At 39.0% G+C, this 21,310-nt stretch overlaps 1 protein-coding gene across 10 annotated transcripts in view; it reads left to right on the top strand.

The window, feature by feature from the left end:
* Positions 1-21,310, top strand: part of mef2d (myocyte enhancer factor 2d) — a 105,108-nt gene that overhangs the window by 59,708 nt on the left and 24,090 nt on the right. For 6 of the 10 annotated variants that reach the window (XM_086310961.1, XM_086310964.1, XM_086310962.1 and 3 more), the window contains exons 4-6: positions 3,434-3,841; positions 11,354-11,579; positions 15,521-15,577. In XM_086310961.1, the coding sequence (XP_086167087.1) occupies positions 3,434-3,841; positions 11,354-11,579; positions 15,521-15,577 (691 nt within the window). The remainder of the gene's footprint in view (positions 1-3,433; positions 3,842-11,353; positions 11,580-15,520; positions 15,578-21,310) is intronic. The other 4 variants (XM_086310970.1, XM_086310969.1, XM_086310967.1 and 1 more) reach the window with 2 other exon arrangements.

Genomic DNA, 21,310 nt, shown 5'->3' with positions numbered 1-21,310 from the left:
GCATGTTTGGTCTTATTGTCATTATTTTTGTTCTTATTATTTAAAAAAAAAAAAAAAAAGTATATGATCACCAAATCCATTTGTATTTTGGCCCTGTTCATCATATCAACTCTAATGAGGACTGATATTTGACGACGTTTTGGTCGCAGATCTATGAAAGTAGGATCAAGGTTTAATTGAACTAAAGCTTAAATTGAAGGAGATTAATTTTTTGGTTGGTGTAACCATCTACCTTTTAAATTAGGCTTAGGAAATGCAAAACTGGAACTTTGTCTCTCCTCACAAGTATCAAAGTACAAATGTGTGTCACTACATGTGAACAGTGCACCAACATGGCTCCAGTGTCATCACAGTTTTGTTTGCAGGCTCTTTATCTCTTTGTGTCCTGACAGTCAGGGCAGGAGGTCCACGCTTCTATCACGTCCTCCACACAGCCCTCTGTCACATGCCGTCATTGTCAAGTTGAAAGTTGTTCTATTTTTATTTATTTTATGTAGTTCTTTTATTCTCTCAATTTTTAGGTCAGTGCGCACACACATCTGCCTCAGCAGAGTGTGTTTTCTATGAACTGTGCACAACAAAGCGCATGGTGGCTGCTCCTGTGTGTGAAATTTACATTAAGCTGCAGATCAGAGCACTTACTTGTTCTGGTGAGAGTTAACAGCTGAATCAGGAGACTGTCTCCATGTTGGAACAAATCTTTCTAATAACCCGTTTCTGTGGGTAGATAAAAAAGCAGCTTTGACACTGCGATAATAATAATGGCTTTGGTTTTTAATGAGATTCATATCAAAGAGCAGTATTGTTATTAACACTGAAAGTCTTTTTACCCTTACATCCAAATGGCATCATTACCCTCTTGCCCTCACCTGTTTTTAGGATTTCAGGCTAATACATCAAAAATGAAAAGAATCTCTGTCTCTTCCTCCTCGGGGTTTAGTCTGGAGCTCTCGATACAACGACTTCCCGCCAGCTTCACTTTAGAGGCTGAATTGCATGCAGTTGAATCATTCTCACTTAACAATGATTGTGTGCTGTGCACTCATGTAACACATGGTTAGGTTTTAATCAGACCGCCACTAGACTATAGTCGCACCTGACACGGCAAGTGCTTGTTAATTAAAGAAAGTAAAGGGTGCATGAGATATTGAATATAATATCTGTTGGGTGATACATGTAACAGTGCCCTGCATTATATGTTGTGTGTAATTGAATGTCAAAAGATGCCAGTGGTTTTATTTGTTTTACATACTGAACTACAAATTAGGTAGACTACATGTTTTTGTTCAACCCCCAAATTACACTTACATATGAAAAAGGACTGTTTCACAATACTGTGGAAAAACTATGCCCAACCCTATGATTCAGTAGCTTGTAGAGCCATTCCTAACAGCAGTAACTTGAAGTAATCACTTTCCGTGTGACTATGATTCTCTCACATCGTTGTGGAGGAATTCTGGCCCACTCTTCTTTCCAGTGTTCCTTGGGTTCATTCAGGTACGAAGGCATTTGTTTATTCACACCTTTCAATGAGGTTCCATCACAGCATTTCAGTGAGCTTGAGGTCTGGTTTTACTGCACCATCGAGACACCAGATTTGCTGGTGTACTTGGAATCATTGTTCTGTTGCATGACCCAGTTCTAGCTGTTTAATCATAGTCGACTCAATCACTGAAAAATGCCCTGGTCCCATATCTGCAGAACAAGCCAGAATCATCACTGTTAGTATTTGCTCTGTGTTCATATGCTGTGTTTGGTTTTCTACAAATGTGGTGCAATTTGGCCAAACATCTCCACACCTAAGTAGTTTTCTCCCAGCAGCCCTTCAAAACCAACCATAATCATTCAGTGTCTTTGTAATTGTAAAGTCGTGACTTTGGCCTGTAGACTCTGAGATGTAGCTCTTGTTGTTCTCTGTGCTTTCCACGGTCTCACTTTGGGGGGAATTCGCTGGGATGCTCACATCTGTATGCCTGCTTTTATAGAGGTGCTCACACTTGCTGATGATCATCTAATCAAGCACATATGATTAGCAGCACCTTAATCTCATAATACCAATGGAAGCAATAAGAGCTTACTTAGTTTTTCACTTTTTTCACATGACTGCACATTACAGTTAATACTAGAAACTAGATTTACGAGCTTTTAAAGAAATTCTTTTCCTGTGATTGCTTGTTCATTAAACAGCCACTTTCCTATGACTTAATGATGCTTCTTTTTTGTAAGACACTGAAGGTCATTTGATAATTCTTGAAATCAGTTGATTTCTACAGAGTGCTGCTTAAAATATAGTGCTTCGCAGACAGATGCCCCCTCCCCTCCCCTCCTTTTTCTTTTTTTTTTTTTTTTTTTATTCAATAAAAAAATGTTTTGGATGGAATGACTTGCTGGAGTGAGAACTAGAGTCTTTTTTCTTCTTTTCTTTTTTTTGGCCATGGTTATAGTCTATTTTTCCTTTGGGATAGATTTCAAGGCGAGGGATTTCTTTCTTTTCGCACCACTCAAGGCTAAAGCTTGTATTTGGACCACAGTAGGATCTCCAGCTCCAGTTTAAGATCCATTTTGCTACGAGGATCTCTCTGCTTGGCTCTGTGGTCAAGGGCCCACCAGGCAAAGCTACTTAACAGCAAATCTTGTTTAGCACAATCCTCTCAAAATAAGAGCCTCTATCTCCCTCTCTCGCCCGTCGGTCTCCCTCTTCCATTTCTCGCCCTTTCCAAAGTGTGCGAACACTGACGCAACCTGTCTGCCGTTAGCTGAAGTGCTAATACCAGCACATGCTTCCTAGCTCACCCTTTACCCTTTTGCTTTACTTTACCACATTCCTCAGTGCAAAGCTTCACACCAATTACTAACACTGTTGATTAGCCAACGTGTGCACAAGTGTGATGCCTCGCTGTATCTTCTGACATGCACATAGTTTATTGGCCTTGTTCTCTCAGACCACATCCTCCGATTTGAAAGCTTTCTGCGGTTGGAATAAGACTCAGTAGTTTTTCAGCCCTTTAAACCATAACTTCCTGAGTGCACCTGCTGGATAAGCAAGTACAGTTTCTTCCTTAATAACTTGCTTTCAGGTGGGTGGCAGATGTTACGAACTTTGACCTCACAAATCGACAGAGGATTTTCAAAGGTTGAAGTTGAGAATGTGTGTTCTGTAAGGCAGCTTTTCTGCTCACAGAAGGTGCCGCAAGGAAAAAAAGACAAACTCTTTTTATGTCATCATCAGGGTCAAATTGTTCCATCTGACCTTAGCTGGCTCATGTTTATACAATGAATAGCGTAGGAGTCAGCACATTTTATGCAATCAAGATGTTCATTTGTGTTTGAGAAATGAAAATCTTTCACTGTGTGCTAATTTCAATATGTGCATGGAAAAATGAAATGTAAATGTGCTTCCTTCTCCTCCTCTACCCCTCTTTAACCGCTTCAGACGTTGCGAAAGAAAGGCTTTAACGGTTGCAACAGCCCTGAGCCCGACGGCGACGACTCCATCGACCAAAGCCCGCTAAATGACCGCAAGACCGAGGACCTGGACAGCCTCTTCAAGCGCTACGGCGTGAGTACAATCACATTTTTGTCACCTTATCTAACCTACCCTTTTCTTCTTCTCCCTTTTTTCTCTACTTTCCTCTCTCTCTCTTTCTCTCTCTCTCTTTCTCTCTCCCTGTCTGCCTTCTCTTCTTTTGTTTGGGGATCGAAGGCTCTGAACAAGAAAGAGCACCGGGACTCTGAGAGCCCAGACCCCGAGGAGCCCTTCTCCCTCACCCCCCGCACTGAAGAGAAATACAAAAAAATTGACGAGGAGTTTGATAAAATGATGCAGAACTATAGGCTGTCAGTGAGTACCTCCCACCACTCTGCGTAACCCTGCCCCCTCTTCATGTTGGTACCTTGCTGCTGCCGCTGACCGGACAACCGGAGATTTCCGGCTGCTGATGGTGGCCTGACTACTCACAGAGCACTCGCCTTCACCATTCCCCACTCCTTTACCTTCTCTACTTCACCGCTTACCAATAGCACCTATCCCCATCCCCCAAATCACTACCCACAACCACCCCACCCCACTGATGGTGTGTGCTTCAGCAAGAAATAAGAGCAGCCAAGTTCATAAGGGAAGCCTCTTAAAAGTAAAATTTTAACTAATGTTCACATTCATCATTAATTAATGGAATGGTATTATTTTTTTGTAAGAAAGCCTAAAGTTGTGTTTCCAATGTTGTTTGGTCTTTTCAACAACCAACACGAATATAATAACTTTAAAGTAACATAGCTCAGATAGACATAATTTATGGGGTACATGGAGATTCGTTTTCTGCAGTTAAATTTCCTAGGACTCATAAAAAAGACAAATAATATTCTTTTTTTGCTGTTTTGTTTTGTTTTTTGCAGCGCTGCGCATGTGTAAGACAGAAAGTGATCCTTAAAAAAGCAGCATGACACCAAATAGGGCATGCTAACTGTGATTATTCATCTGAAGTTACAGTCATCACAGTGAAGCACATTCTCAGGAGTATTATGGCTTTTAATACAATGTTTCTGATGCCTCTGCAAGTTCGCAAACGTACAAGAATAAACAACAGAGGGAGAGGAGCGATAACTAGGTCCCTGGTTCTCACAAAAGTTGGCATAGCAACTAATATTGCAAGGGGAAATCATGTTTTATGGTAATAATCAACACGTTTGGAGCATGCCTTCGAGCAGTCAGATTTTTTTTTTTTTTTGACTGAATGCACCAATTGTGTAATACTTAGCAACATTAAAGAAAGAGCGTTGCAATTTCAGATAGTCTGTATCCACCAGGGCTGTGTCTGTTTCTCAGATAACACATAGAAAGCCAGAGTGCAGTTGATAACCGGCTGTTATTAGCAGCATTACTGAGGTCACTTTAGTCCCAGTGTAGTCCTGTTCCTCCGATGGGCTCCTGACATTATCCAGGTTCTGCCTCCTGACTGGCGCTCTGCCAATCCCCTTTTACCGCTCTACTTCTTTGCCAATTTCTCTGTGATTCATTTTTTCCTCTCTGCTCAATAATGCCATTAATGTCACTTTAATGACTAGCACTTAATTTACAGCTCCTCTTCCTGTCTGCCGGCCCCCTGATTGGTAGCTTGGGATGGGACACAGTCACTTTGAGGTTCTGCAGAATAGTTAGGCAGTAGTTGTTTACTACAGTCACACCTTTGGTGTTACACCTTTATGGAGGGTGGAGGCGTTTTTCTTTTTTCTTATTGTTGTTCTTTACTGTATTAGGCTTGTTTTGTGGTATGCATGACTAGTCTCATAATCATGCTGTAATTGTAATTGTAATTGTTCATTATGTTTATGAAAATAGGACTGTGAAAAGCAATATAATTATGAACAATGTATAATGTATGCATTGTCAGCTACATATCTAGTTTACAGCTAGAGCGATGGAAAGACTATGCCTTCGCCTGGTTTTCAGTTTAAAGGCTTGAAACACACTATTTGTTAAATTAAAAGCAGTTTTATGGACAAAACTAGTATAAAAAACACACTGGTGGTTTGGAGGGAAGAAAAGGCTTTCTTCAAAATGACATCAAGTGCTAATGTTAATATTAATTTACTAAAATCTCACATACATCAGAGCATAATGGAGAAAATGAGCTGCCTCTCAGATTAATCAGCTCAGTGAATCTCTCCCCTCCTGATATCCACCCTGCCTCCATCAGCCTCTCTGTGCTGTGTGAGACAAATAGCTCTAAAAAGACTTTCTCAAAAGAGAAAACCACAGAAGAAGAAGAAGCGGATTCAATCTACTGCACTTAGAGAGCTACAGCTCTTGGCTCATGCCATTTGTATGCTAGCGTAACGCTGCTAGCAAATGACTCTAGCGACAAGCTGCCCCGACATCACTCTGCCCCTCGGTGTCCCAGTCAGCCTGCCTACCTGTCTGGTTTTCCAGCACACCTTTCACGGTCAACCAGTAATCAGAAACATGCAGCACCACCTGCCACTCCTCCCCTCAGCATCATAATCCCCAGCATGACAGATAGGGGCCAGGATATACAAGCTTAATCCCACTTGTACTCAAATACCTCCCAAGGTAGGACGAGAGTGGTGAGGGAGAACAGGCAGGACACTTGGCTAAACGAGCCCCCAGCTAACGTATCTTTTCTTGTTAAACTGGCACTGTAGTAGGCAAGAGAAAAGAGCTTTGGGTTTTTGTTTTTTTTCTCCTAACCGGAGGGCCCCTGGTTTGATCCTTTTCTGGCTCTGAGATTCTGGGCCAGGAAATTGAATAAGAAATAGATTTCTGCCTTTTAACAACCACCTCCATGGTGCCTTTCAGCAAGAAGCTGAATGTTTTGTCTCCTGTATAAGCTTGGTATGAATGTCAAGTGAAACATGGTGTTATTGAAACTGCTGCACACTTAATCACATCTAATTTAGTTTTGAGATTAGTTTAGCTTTGAATTTCATGCCATGAAAGCATGAGGACTCTCAGCATCCCTATTAATAGTTTCTGTTAAGAGCTGCAAATAAAACAATTTTCAGTGAGAATCAGATGTTTTGGAGAAGGTGAGCTGCGAGTCATTCAGCCTCTTTTTATTTATTTAGGATCAAATATTGGTGACGTCAGAAAGAAATTAGAGTGAGGGGGGCATAGAACTAAACAACTAAAGCTAATTTACTGGTCAACTGCTGGGACATCTAAAGGTCCGTCAAACACTTTTCCAATGTTGCATCTGTGTTCAGATCTGCAGCCTCTTACAAATACGATGCGACAATCCTACAGTTGAAAAAGGGGAAAAAAGAGAAAACTTTCAAAGGCTTTCAGGACAAGAGGGAGGAAAAGGGAAACTAGGCCATGAGTTTAATTCATTCTGATTTACCCTTGCATCCAGGAAACACACCCTTGTTGAGAGAGCTCCTCCGAGGGAAAATAGGTTAGCCTTCTCTCCCCTCTTTTTGTTCTCTTCACACAGAAGAGGCCTTAAGCTTCCTCACATGAGCCTCTGGAAAAGCTCCTAGTCAATTATTTACCTAACAGGTTCTTGTTATTTTTTTCTATGGTTCCCATCCTCTGTGCTAAATCCACAGGATGAGGAGCAGTACCCAGTTAACCCTCCTCTCTGCAATTAGGAGCAGCAGTGTTAAATGGAGTCAGAGTGGGCAGATGTAAATTCTCTTGTAATTTGCCAAAGACATGGATTAATTCTCAGTGTAGCACAGTGGAGAGCAGGGTCAAGACAAATTTAAAATTCATATTTACAGAATAAATGAAGAGGTTTTGGAGTTATGTCACCAATCTCCTAGCAACCAGAGGCTGATACAGATATGAAGGTCTTGTGGAATGGTGGCGAGCAGCAAACAGTCGATGGCTAAATGTATTACAAAGTACCAATAAAGAGACAGACAGCTGAAGAGGATTGTTTTTTAAGGTATGCATGGTACTCTTGAGTCATTTCTCATTTTTCATATTCAGTCAGGATAATAGGAAGTTGGTACAGAAACATGCAATTACAAGCTTGGAAGGCAATATCTGGTATAACTACTAAACTCTCTTACGCAAGCTTTCTTAGAACTTCTTTAAGTAGTCGTCAGGAATAGTTCTCCAGGTTTCTTGAAGGACATTCAAAGCTCTTCTTTGAATGTTTTCTGCCTTTTGATTTCTGTTAAGATGATCCCACACTGCTTCAGCAGTGTTTAGGTGTTTGGAGGCCAATCCTTGACTTATAGTGTTCTAGTGTACATTGTTCTATTCAGCTAGACGCTTACTGTAGATATATTCTACTGAAAAATAGTGATTTTACCAATCAGATGCTTTCTAGATTGTATTGCATGGTGGGTCATATTTTTTTGTGTTTCTTTAGTTTAAATTAAATCCAGCCCCAAACCATGATATAGTGTCCACCATGTTTTACAGATGGCCGTACATGTAACTAACATACATTTGAAGCAAAGATTTTAAGTTTTGATTCATAAAAGCTGTGGCCACTGATTTTTCAGTCCAGTCCTTGTCTTATTTGCTATACCTCAGCTTTTTATCCCTCTTTTATCCTTTTTTCCCTACATTCAAAATTTTTGGTGAATCACCTTGTTTGTGAAAAAATGCTGTTTTATGCCTGCCAAATATATTACTTTTGAGAATCTTCTGTAGTTCAACTGTTAAATTTGGGAACAAATTATGTTTTTGCAAAAGACTGCTGATAGATGGTTGATTGATACAACACTGGTTCATACCTTGGCTTAACCTTGTGTTTGAATGATTCATAGGTCAGTTTAAAGTGGCTTAAACGATATTTATAATTATTATATTATTATTAAAAATTGACTCTGCTTCTAACGTCTAATTAGATTTTTTTCAAATCCTATTTTTCATAATTCCAAATCACCACAAATATACCATCAAGGTCACATTGTCTTCAGTGATATTTTCTGTCCTGAATGCTATTACTTATTGTCAATTTATTTAAAACCACAGTTCCATTATTCCAACTTTAAATCTGTAAATACAGACTGCAGTCCATCTTTCTCTCTCTCTCTAACCGTAGTTTAACTGTAGCTTAGTAAGTTTTAGACTTGATTAATGGGAAAGTAGAGCGTTTCAGGCTCAGGTAAAGGTGACAGTTTGATTGCTTTGTATTCGGTAAAAATGGCCGTCAGCAAAGACTCCAGCTCTGTCCTCTGTTTGTAGTTGTTCTCCCAGTAAGAAAAAATATATAATGAAATCTATTACTGAAAAGAAAAAAAAACATTCCCAAGCACTGTAGGGATAAACTCTTTCTGGATCCTTATGCTCTGCGTTCATACACCTCTGGCCCACTTTGGATTAACCCCACCTCTGTCCACCCTTTCCCATTTATCCATACCCTTCCTTTACCTTCTGCTTGGCCTGTGTGCAGTGGTGCAATGCTGTTAGCCGTTCTCTTCACTCTCCCTGTTAGCCACTTACAGCTCTCTCTGTACAGCCTGCTTTGCAAACTTCCTCTTTGTAGGCTGAAGAGTGAATTTTACATTTCATGTATTTGGAAGATTTAATAAAGATTAGTCATTTTTCAAGGCTAACATAGCGAATAAATTGAAAGGTTTTTTGTGGAACTATAATTTGTTGTTTGTTTTATGAAAAAAGGGCCAGTTTTTACTCTGTTTAGACTTTGTGTGACGAAAAAAAACCCTAATTATAAAATAATGAATAAAGATGATTATTTTTGTTGTTGAGGTTTATATAAAAAGACCACTTTATTAGTTGGGAAAAAGTTGTTTAGTTGTTTGAGGAAAACCTATGATCAAGTAACAATTTTTGAGATTTGACTGAATAAACTAGCACTTGGTTTGGTTTCAGTCCCATAACTCCCTTATTTTCGTGTGATCTCCAATGCAGTGCAGAGGGAAAAGAGGTAGAGATCAAGGGCAGGAAGGTGCCCTCGTCCTCCTTGATATTAAACTGGGTCCCAGGCAGTTTGAGTACAGTACAGTGCAGCGGTGGCCCATATTCTATATATAGAAGTCCTTATTTCAGATTGAGTTGGAACAGGGTGAAATGGGTCGGACTGCTGGACAACCCGAGGTCCTTGCCCCTGATTTTCCTTTTTTTTCTCTCTCTTTTTGCACTCGGGGACGTCTGGTCATACACTTCATCAACTCAGGTGACGAGACTGATCATTTCTTTAAAAAAAAAAAAAAAAAATGTGCAGTTGATACGTTTTTGAACAGAAAGGTGGACTGTCTTCAGGATTTTTGAGAACAAGAGTAATATTGTAAAGCCCATTTTGGTAGGCAAGCTCCTGCTGAATATTTCCTTAAATCCCCAGTGATGAGCACATGTCAGTGGGGGTGGTGGGATGCTGCTGGAATGTGACAAGCACGCTATGAAATGTCACCAATAACCCGATGCAATAACCTGCTGCTGCTGCGACAAGTTTTAACCTGGCATGAAAAGTGAAAGGCGAGACAGCTTTTTGGCCTTTTCACCAAGTCACCTTGCATGACAACTGAGTGAGTGAGTGTGCGTGTGTCTGCGTTTGGGTGCGTCTGCGTGTGTTTGAGATTTGATGTGTGTGTTTTTGGTTGTTTTGAAGAGTTTTATTTCCAAAACAAAATTGTGTTCTTTTAAAGCACAGTAGAAACAGCAAACATCAGACATGTCTGATACTTTTGAATTGATTTCCTGCCTCAAGAGTGAAGCTTGACAAACAAGCAAAGAATCAAAAAATCTTCACCGTGACAGAATACCAATGCAGTGTAGGTAGATTTCAGTTATTGAGGATCATTTTTAATATCTTACGGGTATGATTTAAAAGTTATTACTAACTGCAAAGTTTTAGATCTGAAACATATGATATGATATTCAGAATTCATGGACTCCTGTTTATTGTTCATTACTTTAGCCATTAAGGCTAATGATGATAAATGATTTCTTTGAAAAACAAAGATCTACTTAAGAAGTTATTTTTGTGTCAGCATTTGAGCTTTTTGAATCTGATTTTCTTTAAACAGGTGAAAATATCTATCAGTGTAGGAAACAAATATTCCCAATGCTAATCAGTTTTTTGCAATTTTTTTTGTATACTATTTTTATTCTTGTGCACTGACCTGTTTTGGAATACAAAGCTCTAGTTTTGGGAAGAGTGATTTTTTTCCCCCCCTCTGTATTTATTTATTTAATTATTAACTGTTTTTTAACTTTAAAAAGTGGAGACATCAGTCATTATGCAAGGATTAAAAGTTCCTTCTTCGTATGTATATTGGATGTACAATAAAATTTACAATACAAACATTTTTCTTTAATCAAAATCAAATTTTGCAACAGCACTGAAAGCTGCCCAGCAGAGCAAAAGGAGACAGTCTTGAAGAGGAGCCAAATTCAAATCAGATAAAGTGTTTGGGGTAAAAAAAAAAAATTCTACTTTTCAAGTAATTCTGAACTACTGAAATAATTCACTACTGTATTATTTCACAACAAATTGCCCTTTAAATGAAAAATATATTTATCAAGGTGAAATAAGCTTGAAAGAATAGCTACAAATTCTTGAAACAATAATTAGCGTGCAAAACAGAAGATGTTCCACTTGCGTTTCTTTTTATGTTGTTGCTTTAAAGTAGGACTCTCCTTTGTTGTGTAACTTTTTAAAGTTTCGTTTTGGGAAGACTCTTCTCATTGTGATCGGTTTTATTGCTGCAGCTGTGTGCGTGCGTGTGTGTGCGTGTGCGTGCGTGTGTGTGTGTGTGTGTGTGTGTGTGTGTGTGACCTGCAGGCTTGTTTGCACTGCTGCTGATCACTAACTGATCACCTGTTCATTATTTTTTTTATAATATATAATTATATGTGAGGGTGGATAAACATGGCCACACTCTAATCTTTGCCCTCTTCCTGTCATTCCACCAGTCTACAGTCCCACAGCCCACCTTCTCCATGCCAGTCACCGTGCCAGTATCCAACCAGAATGCAGCGGCGGCCCTTCAGTTCAGTAACAACCCTTCCGGCGCCCTGGTCACCACCACCTCCTTTGTCACCTCCACCCTCACAGATCCCCGGCTCCTTTCCCCACAGCAACCCGCTCTGCAGAGAAACACCGTGTCGCCAGGGTTACCACAGCGGCCAGCCAGTGCAGGTAAGAAACAGCATGAACAAAATAAAATGCTCTGTTTTCTGTGTGGATTGATAATGTGAACTTATAATAATCATCTGAAACATCTTCTCATACATAAACTTCCAATTTTAATACCAGCAGCTGATTGATCGATCAACAGTGTAGGTTTTCAATTTGCAGTTCTAAACATTGATTGGGTTTTGTCAGTGAAGGATCCTCTGATGCTAGGCAACTGATGAATTTTACTTTTTTTGAAAACATCGACAGTTTTGAGATAGACTGAAGAACAAAGAAGACAAACTGACAAAATCTCAAAACTTCTTCAAAAGATAACTAAAGAAAAAAAGCCATTAGACTGCCACCCACACTGCTTGATTGACAAGTATTGGAGAAAACATGGAGACAATATTTAAAAAGAAAATGAACAGACTAGAAATTTCTGGCTACATTAAGTCTTTATAATATGATTTTATATATATATATATATATATATATATATATATATATATATATATATATATATATATATATATATATATATATATATATATATATATATATATATATATATATTTTTTTTTTTTTTTTTTTTTTTTTTTACATTTTAAAAAAAAACTTTTAAAATCTCATATTTTGTTGTTTTCGGCTGCACCCACTAAAAACCTCTTCTTTTAGTGGCTGCAGCTTGCCACTGTTTCTCAAATGTGTGCATACTTGTACCCCTAATCTAAATAATGCCAGAAATACATCATTCTTAAAATTCTGCAATTCTTTGTTCAGTAAAATGGCCGATAACCATTTGACATTCAGTGTTCCAGCTTTTAATGCAGTTCAGTCGTAACCTTGTGTAACCTTAGAGTTCTGTAAAACCTGACAAGTGTAGTCATGTTCACTGTGAAAGCTCACACAAAGAGATTATCATATTTAATGACAGACAAAAATAAAAAAAACTGTTTTTTGAGGGGAAAAATGCAACAAAAGTAACAGTAACTGGAAAACCTTTTGACCACTGCAGCTGCCCCTGTGTCATAGAGTCCAAGTCAGATTGAACCTCTTAGAAAGACTCCGTGCAACCACGGTGTCATTATACATCTTCTTCTTATCGGTGTGGTGCCAGTGCAGTTTCACAACCAGTTTTGCATTGCTGTCTTTGGAAATCAGCCCACATTTTGTCAGGTTTGATAACCGGTCATTATGCATTGTTACTCGAAGAATTTGAGGTGATTTCCATGGGTGTAAAATATGGCATACAGATTCTGTAGGCTGAATCTGCCAGACGTTGATGATTTCCCTTCTCTGCCGATGTTGATGATGGGGCGCGCTGGATTTGTGGTGCGGTGCTTCTGTGGGCTATTTAGTCTTGACAGTGCGAGAAACCAGTCGTACACTGGCACCAACGCCATGTCAGTGGAAAATGTTCTTAGTGTCGTTGCATGATGACAAAAATAGTTTGCCTTGAATTATGTCTTTTTGAACATTTGAAATACAGTTTAGCGGTTTTTATTTATTTTGAAGGGAAACATTATTGAACAAAGAGGTCTTTCAGACATTGCTGATTTCATTAAACAATCACTTAGTCTCAAGGATTTTGAAAAAGGACTTTCAGTAACTACATGACCTGCAAACTGTTGTAAATATGGGTCACGCCACATTGAATGTTAATTAGCAGCATCTGTCAACACTCTGTGTTATGCATATGAGGCTCAAATCCCCGTGTAAACCTGTGGCTGGTGGTTCTCCGTCGATGTTTGGCCTACTTTCCGTACAGTTGATTTTTATCGGTTTTCAAATGTTTCGTTTTGACATTTAATAATTGTATTTTTTTTCTTTTTCTTTTTCCTTTTTTTTTTTTTTTTGCATCCCAAGCAGTCAGTCTGTGGACAAACATGTTATTGTACTGGTTTCTAAATGTCTCTTGTAACTGAAATGATTTGAACCACTTTTAAACTCATGGTTGTCATAGTGATGTAGTTACTTAAAGACCATTTCATAAAGTGCCCTCGGTCTATGCAGAAGCACGGTTTATGTAACAGCAGCGTTTTAATAGAGAATCTTCTGAGTCGACAAGCAGCAAAATGACCAGTGATGTGTTGTGCAGCCTGCATGCTCCATCAGTCTAAATAACTCCTCTGCTTGTTGAAATAAGTGCACACTACCTATAATGACAGACATCCATCATTTCTATGACTGGTTGGCTGGTACACCGTGCGCCCGCTGCCTCTGTGTGGCAAACCAATCCTTCAACCTCTGACTAAAAGGATTCGTGCCCCATTTTTGCGACTCAGACAAGGTTACTTATCAAGCTTTGTTCCGACCAGCGTAATCTCATTGCAAGTCAGAATTAGGTGATGTAACTCGCAACAAATGCATTACAGCATCTTTCATAACATGCCGTTCTCTGAGGCAAGTGGGTTTCACGTAGCAGTAATGGACGCCCCTTTCCTCCCCTCCCCTTACTCCTCATAACCTCAGCAGTGCAAATACATCGCTGTACCCTTTTATGCATCCCACATTATCAGAGTTGCATTGGGTTCATTGTCTTTGCTTATTGGTGTTTTTCCATGTGTCTGTCCAGCCAGATTTTTTTCAGTCACCCCTAATGACCCCAAATTTCTAAAGCGCATTGGAGCCAAAGAACTGAAATTGCACCAACCGAGGGAAAATAAGTGTCAGTGCAGAAAAAATGCTGCCTGCGATGTGAGGAAAAAGCAAGCATAATGTTTGCTAGAATGAAGATAAATGTATGTAGCTGTTGCAGTGTATAAAAATGTCTCGGTTTCCTGTGCTTAGAGACAAAGCACATGAGATTTAATTTTATGACAACAGTGAAATTACTATTTTATGCGTTTTATGCTTTTGGTTATTTGGGAAAAATACTGAAAAACTCTCTCACAAGTTTGTGTTATTACAAACCTGCTTTTTTAAACATTTAGCAGCAACACAGCTTCTTTAATGATATTCACTTTGATGCGATGCGCTGTTGGTGGGGCTAAGCTAAAACAAAACAAAATAAAAAATCAGTTGTCACACATGCACATTTCAGGAGAATCAGAGCAAAGTATTTTCCACAGTTGTCCTTGCTCACATGTGACAGACAGCAGGAAATGGTCGGCTTCAGACACCTTCGCGCTACTGGAAATACTCTGTGTGATTTAGGCGGGAGAGCTGCTTGGATAGAGCGTGCAGGAGGCAGCACATATGATGCTGTGATGTTCGCACATTGGTGTTATCGGACACAGAGCATTTTAAAGACCGGCTTGTGAATCTCTGAAGATAAATCTCTCAAACCTACACTGCAAGGGTAAAATGTGTTTGATGTTTATTTTCCAAAGTCAGGATTTTTGTTAATATCACTGTGGGTTTGTGCCGATCAATAACCGTGAGAAGGAGAACTCATCTACTTATGATTAAAGTAGAATTGCTTCAACATTCACACATTTATAGTAAATTAACATTAGAATAATGTCTCTAAGCACTCCAGTAGCCTCATAGTAATCCTATGAGGAGAATGAGGAAATACCTTTGGATATAACATTTTGTTTATTCTGATGATCTTAAATATGTAACAAGAGAGTTTGACTGGCAGTTAAATACACTGTAAACATGGACTGTCTTCCTCCCAATGAAGAGCTTTCATTTTTAAATAATATTGTACTTTTAATTAGCTTTAGGTGAGCATTTAGTCTTTCAGAGTTTTTCCCTCAAAATATCACATAAGTGCCATTGAGAAGTAATGAAACTAACACTTAAACATTAACTGGAAATGCAGAATTGAAACCAATTATGGTCCTTCAGTGAGTGAAATGAGCATCGATTGCAGTAGGACTTTTTAATGATACTTGATTTAATGATTTCATTTTTCATGCATCATTTTAGATTAGTGCTACTCAGATTAACTGTTTGATGTGAGGTAATATTTAGCGTTATTTATGTGACTGTGGTGTGTTTTCCTATTATCCCAGGTGCTCTGTTAGGGGGAGACTTGGGGAACTCTAATGGAGCGTGCCCGAGTCCAGTCCGTAAGTAAATGTTTTCTTTTATCTTTTTACCTTTCTTCCCAGTTTTGGTACAAAGATGCGCGCATGCACGCACGCACACACACACACACACACACACACACACACACACACACACACACGCGCACACACACACACCTCTTTGCTTCCTGTATTTTGGCTGGACTCTTTAAAGAGACATGGTTTCTGAAACTGACGTAGAGACAGAGCAATGCAGAATATTTTGTGTGGCAGCAGGCTCACACAACTCGGACGCCAACTCAAACAGCCACGCACACACACGAACTCACAAATGCAAGCACAAGCATGAAACACCTGTTGACTGGCGACAGCTGAGGGTCACAGTACAAGCTGCTTGTCAACAGTCCAAAGAACAGAATGGGTTTCAGGTTGTGAGGGAGAAAGGCAAGCAGAGACTTTAAAAAGAGGAAAAGAAACTGTCGATGTTACAGAATAACTTCTGTGAAGCTTCTCAGCTGTTTTTTAAATTCAAATCTTCGGCAATATTAGAAAGCCAGTCTGGGGTCTACCGGCTTTAATGTGACACATGAATCTCAAAGTGAGTTCGAAATTTCATTTTTAGTGCCAGTTTAATGAATTATGAAAATTGAGCCGAGTACTGATAAATGTATTTGAAGCAAACTGTAAGTTCAGGTTTACTCAGATTCATGATTTCTATGGCAGCTTAAATTGTGGTGCAACTCAAGGTATTGAATACAAAAGATTGAATCCACTACTGAATATGTTGTCATTGTTATTATTATTATTATGACAGTCATTCACTTTTAATTGGCAGCTTTGATATTTAAAAAAAAAAAAGAAATGTAAAACACCCGATAGCATGTTAAAATACTCAAATTATGATACTGTTAATGAGTTTTTAATTGAATTAAATTTTTCCACTATTTTTTATGTACTGAATGTGATGCTTTTTCTTGTCGATATTATTTTGCTGTGGGTAAACTGTCCTTTTTTAAAAGGTGGTGTGAGCTATGCTAATCGCACTAAAGTGCCGTGTTGTTTCACTTCATTTATTCAGCCTGACATTGTGCTGATGTCACCTGGTGAGGGTGATAAGGGTCTTATTTCTACTTTATTTTGACCCAAACGATCAATAGTCAGTCTCACTAATTTTGGTTTCATCATCGTGAGTACTGTGGTACATTGAGAAGAGAGTTTAGAGATTTATGTCCCTCTAAACATAACACAAGTGTCATTGAAAATGGGCGAAACTGCCACTTGGATATTGATTGGCAATGCTAAGCGACACCAATTATGGCCACTTAATGCTGCATCCTGATTGGTGGACAGAGGCTGCGTGTATACGGGCATCTTCTGTTTTGTTATTGACCCTTCAGTGCATCAGAGGATCACAGTGAAAGAAATGAACAACAACATATACTGACCAGCTCTCTCTGTCAGCTCCGTTTCCTGTTTAGTATCTAACGTAGACATCATCAGTCACTGTTTCTTTTGTGACGCACTTACACCCACAGACTTCATATGCCAAACTGCATGCCACTTTAAATTGTGCGGGTTAGTCCAGTGAAGTTCAGTAGGAGTCCCTCGGCATCTGGCAAAAATGCTTTGTTGATCTTGTCACTGGCGTGAGACGGTAACCAAGGAAATGAAGCAAATCAAACCAAAACAAAGCTAAAGTTTATCAAATTTAAAAAAAATTAAAACAATGATTGTGCCATGCATCACTTCTCTTTGTTTTTGTTCTTTCTAATATTAGAAATCAACAATAAAAGTATAGCCACTGTTTTAAAATAGTATTTGTCACATACGGACACAAGCAAAGTGTCAGAACGTGATTAGCTGGGAGCTAGAGTGTAATAACTTAAGCACTAGCCAGTTTAACAGTCGTTGTCAATGAAGCTCTTTCCATCCATGCAAAACTAAGACTCTTATCATTTAGGATCATTTCTTGTCGTCTTCTTAATATAAAAGTGGAATCGGACGTCTGCTCAGCATTTGTACTGTATATTAATCCTGACCTACAAAGCTTTGATTGATTGTTTCTCCAACCAAGGGAAACAGACTCCAGTGATCACAAGACCAGATCTGTTTTAATCACTGAACAAATCGTAGGAGTGATTCAATGGTCTGTAATGAGGCAAGCTTAAAAAAAATGAACAACCAGTCAAATCTTGTTCTGGAAATCTGAAAAATAGGATTAATGGCGTCCACCCCGCACCTTTCCAACGTCATCTGGCGCTGAAAAGAGCAGCCTGTTTAACTCCCCTCACTTAAACCACTTCCCGTGCTTACCCACCACCCCTCACCCGCAATTCAACCCTCTAGCTGCACTGCTTCCCTCCCCCCCTTTTCATGCTGTCTCTCTCAGCTGTTCCCCCTCATCTTCTCTCTAGAATAATCTACCGCCCCACCCCGCTCACCACCACCTTCAGCACCTCCCCACCCCCCGATCCAACTGTCCCCTGTCTTGGCAAAGGACTCTCCTCAGAGGTGACTTTGACACTAGCCAGAGCTCTCCCCTTAAATCCCATTAGCTGGGAAAGATACTGCCAGCAAACCCATAGTAATAGATATGGTGGAAAGGTGTGGAGCTTTTTTCCTGTCTATATTCACTTGATAAACGCATTGTCTCAGGGTAAGGTGGGCCAAAATGAATCAATGCATTTATATTAACTTCCCTGCACTGTATGAGAGGAATACTCGAAAGCCAAGGCTCAATATTGATATTAGTTTTTCAAAGCTATTAATGAAAGTGTGGAGACTTTTCTTTTTTTACCAAGTGTTGCTAAAAGCAAGTCATCATTCAATAAATAAGCATTTAAAGTCATGTCCTGACTAATAATGCTGTAAATTGGACTTGTTATTGAAGATCAAAGAGCTGTTTTTAACAGTATTTCAGAAATGAGTCATTGTTAACTTTATTAAACTCTTCACACATTGTATTTTTCTTGTAAGAATAAGCCTTTGTTTAGTTGTCAATGGCTGTGCTGAGTTGACCCTCAGAAGGTAGGTGGATATCTGTGTTTCGATTTGGATGAATGTGACCACGAGGACTTCTGTAAACACATCACGACTCCTTCGTGTGTCGAAATATGAAACCTCGTTGTACCAGAACTCATCTAAGGTTACCTGATCCACCCGGATGGCTGCTCCACTCCGTCCTCCCATCTCACTCCTTCATCTCATTAATCACTCTCTGCCTGCTCCTTCTTCTTTTTTTTATTCATCTTTTGTGTCTCCCATTACCATCCTGACAGTGTTACCTATTTTTTTCCCTCCCTTCTTCCAGATCTTTTGTTTCCTCTTTCACTTTATGGCTGCTCTCCTCATCCCAGTTTTTCTGTCTTCTTTCTATACCTAGGAGTCTTATTTTTTGCTTACTTTCTTACTTTTTTGTACAACCCACTCTTTTCAAGTTCCTCACTTCTTCAGATTTTTCTCCCATCTTCTTCTTTTCTCTGCTTTACTCCTTTTATCTCTTCTTCTCCATTCTCTTCTTCTCTCCTCCCTTCTTCCCCTCTTTTTTTTTTTCCTCTTCCCCTCCCCTCCTCTTGAATCTGTCATTCTCAGCTGTTGTCCAGGGAGTCAGTGCTACGGGAATGTCACCATTGACGTCACCCAGCATTCCACACATTCCCACGCCCAGCCTCGCGTAATAAGAGACATCACACACACACTGACGGTAGTCGCACATGTTCACCCGGACACTGACAAGAACACATGTAAAGTATATGGAAAAGTGCATTCGAACAGTCAACGTACACAAATAAAGCCACAGATGTCTCAGAGCGGTTCTGTGACTCATGCTCAGAATAGGACTTATATTCATGTGAGCTTCTGGATGCTCAGTGTAAACAATAAATATAAACACACGAAGTATTAAAATACAGTCACTTCACGACTCGGCACGAAAACACGGGGTCCACAACTCAATAAGCGTATGCTATTTTTAACTGCTTGGAATAAAAAACAAAAACAAATCTGCAAGTTTGAACTCTTCTGTTAAGTCTAACATTTTTCTTGTAGTTCTTTTTAGGAAAACATAAAAATTATTTAGTTTCTGTTTGTTATTATATTAGAATGTAAAAGAGATACTGAGAGGGTAGAAAACAAGCAAGCATGGAATTAAAACAAAGACCAGAGATAAACACAAAAGAATTTCTTTTCTGTTATTCAAAATTCACATTTCTTTGTAAGTAGGGCAGTTTTTTCCTCTAAAAATGTGTATGTTTGTTTTTTGCCTTACCTTAGTTGTAGGTTTTTATCTTTTTTTTCATTTTTCCATTTTCATTTGTGCCCTCGATTCAAATGCATTCTGTGGGCAAGGCAGAAAGCTCCAGACCTCAGCAGATCAAGACAAATTTCTATTTGTTACTAGATACAGCTAGAAATATGGGATTATACATCCTTTACTTCTTCGGTTGATTTTCACAGTTACGTGTAAAGCTAAGTTGTTTTGTGTTGCTGGTTATGTTAGAAAATAAGTCAGATTTATTTGTATTGTAGATTTCAGTTTTTTAAAAGTACATTTTGAAGGTCAGGGCCAACCTCCAAAGCTGAAAAGTGAAGGCAAGAGGACGTGGCAAAAACTGACATTTCTCTTTTGACCACTTGCGGCTAACTCCAAAAGGAAGTCTGCTATAGACTGCTGTGTTAAATTGCCAGACTTTACAACAATTGAAAGCATGCCTATAGCAGATGCTGCATTGTTTTCCCCCTTTATAACAGCTCTGATTGGGGTGGTTTTTTTGTAACTCATCCACTTGAATTAATGAGTTATGGTGTGGCCATGTTGTTTCATAGGCTTCCTAATCAGAATCTGCTCCTCTAATTCATTTAATCCACATAAGGTAAATATGGAAGCTTGTTTCCACCACTAAAAATATATATATTTATATCTATAGTAGAAAATTTTGAATTAATAACTCAAAATTTGGAAATGCCTAACTCCAAATTCCAAGAAAATTGAAAAATTTCACTAAGGTATCTCAAAATTTTAAGTTAAAAACTTGAAATCTCGAGTTAGTGCTGCCAATAAGGAAGCTTATCTCCATGTTACCTGGATTTTGATTGTGCGTGTCTGCACCATTTGCTTCCGTGTAACAAGGAAATTACTTCCTTCACTGAGATTCCTGATTGGCAGAGCTAACACAAATTTTTAAGATGCCTAACTCGAAATTTCAAGTTATTTTCTCAATTTTGTTTTTCCAGTAATTAAAAAAAAAGAATTGAATAGTTAAATTCTGTCGTTCAAAATAAAAAAAACAAAATGAAAAAAGAAAGCATGGCAGCATTCAAAAAGCTGATGTTGATGTTTCAGAATTCAGAGTTCCAAGGAAATGGGGGACCATGTTTTATACTGTCTTTGTGTTTTATTCCTTGCTGTTACATATTTTTCCACAATTTACCATTTTTCATCCCTTAGTGTCCAAACAAGAATGCGTCTGGAGTCTTGTAAAAATGACTTCAGTAAACACAAAAATGTGTCAGTAATCTGCATCTCCAAATTCCAGCTAAAACCAACACTTGTCTAGTATAGTGTAAGCAGATATCCATGCACATACAGGGCTACACAAGCATCTCAGCACTCCATCTTTATTTTCTCTAAGGGGATTTGGAGTTGGCTTGAGGGCGAGTGAAAAACGCGTCACAAACTCGAGCAGAGGCTCACACTCGTATTCACATTGTTTGTAACTCCTGACTCTGGATCGCCACGACTCCACCACCCTCTCTGTTTACACAGAGCCATGAACA

This window comes from Aulonocara sp. 'chitande type north' Nkhata Bay, linkage group LG11 (genome assembly GCF_057382095.1).
Source record: "Aulonocara sp. 'chitande type north' Nkhata Bay isolate Kocher_YH1m ecotype deep benthic linkage group LG11, A_spYH_male_GT1.1, whole genome shotgun sequence".
Taxonomy (NCBI): domain Eukaryota; kingdom Metazoa; phylum Chordata; class Actinopteri; order Cichliformes; family Cichlidae; genus Aulonocara; species Aulonocara sp. 'chitande type north' Nkhata Bay.
Note: the sequence above shows the minus strand (reverse complement) of the source record. Positions and strands in the feature narration are given on the sequence as shown.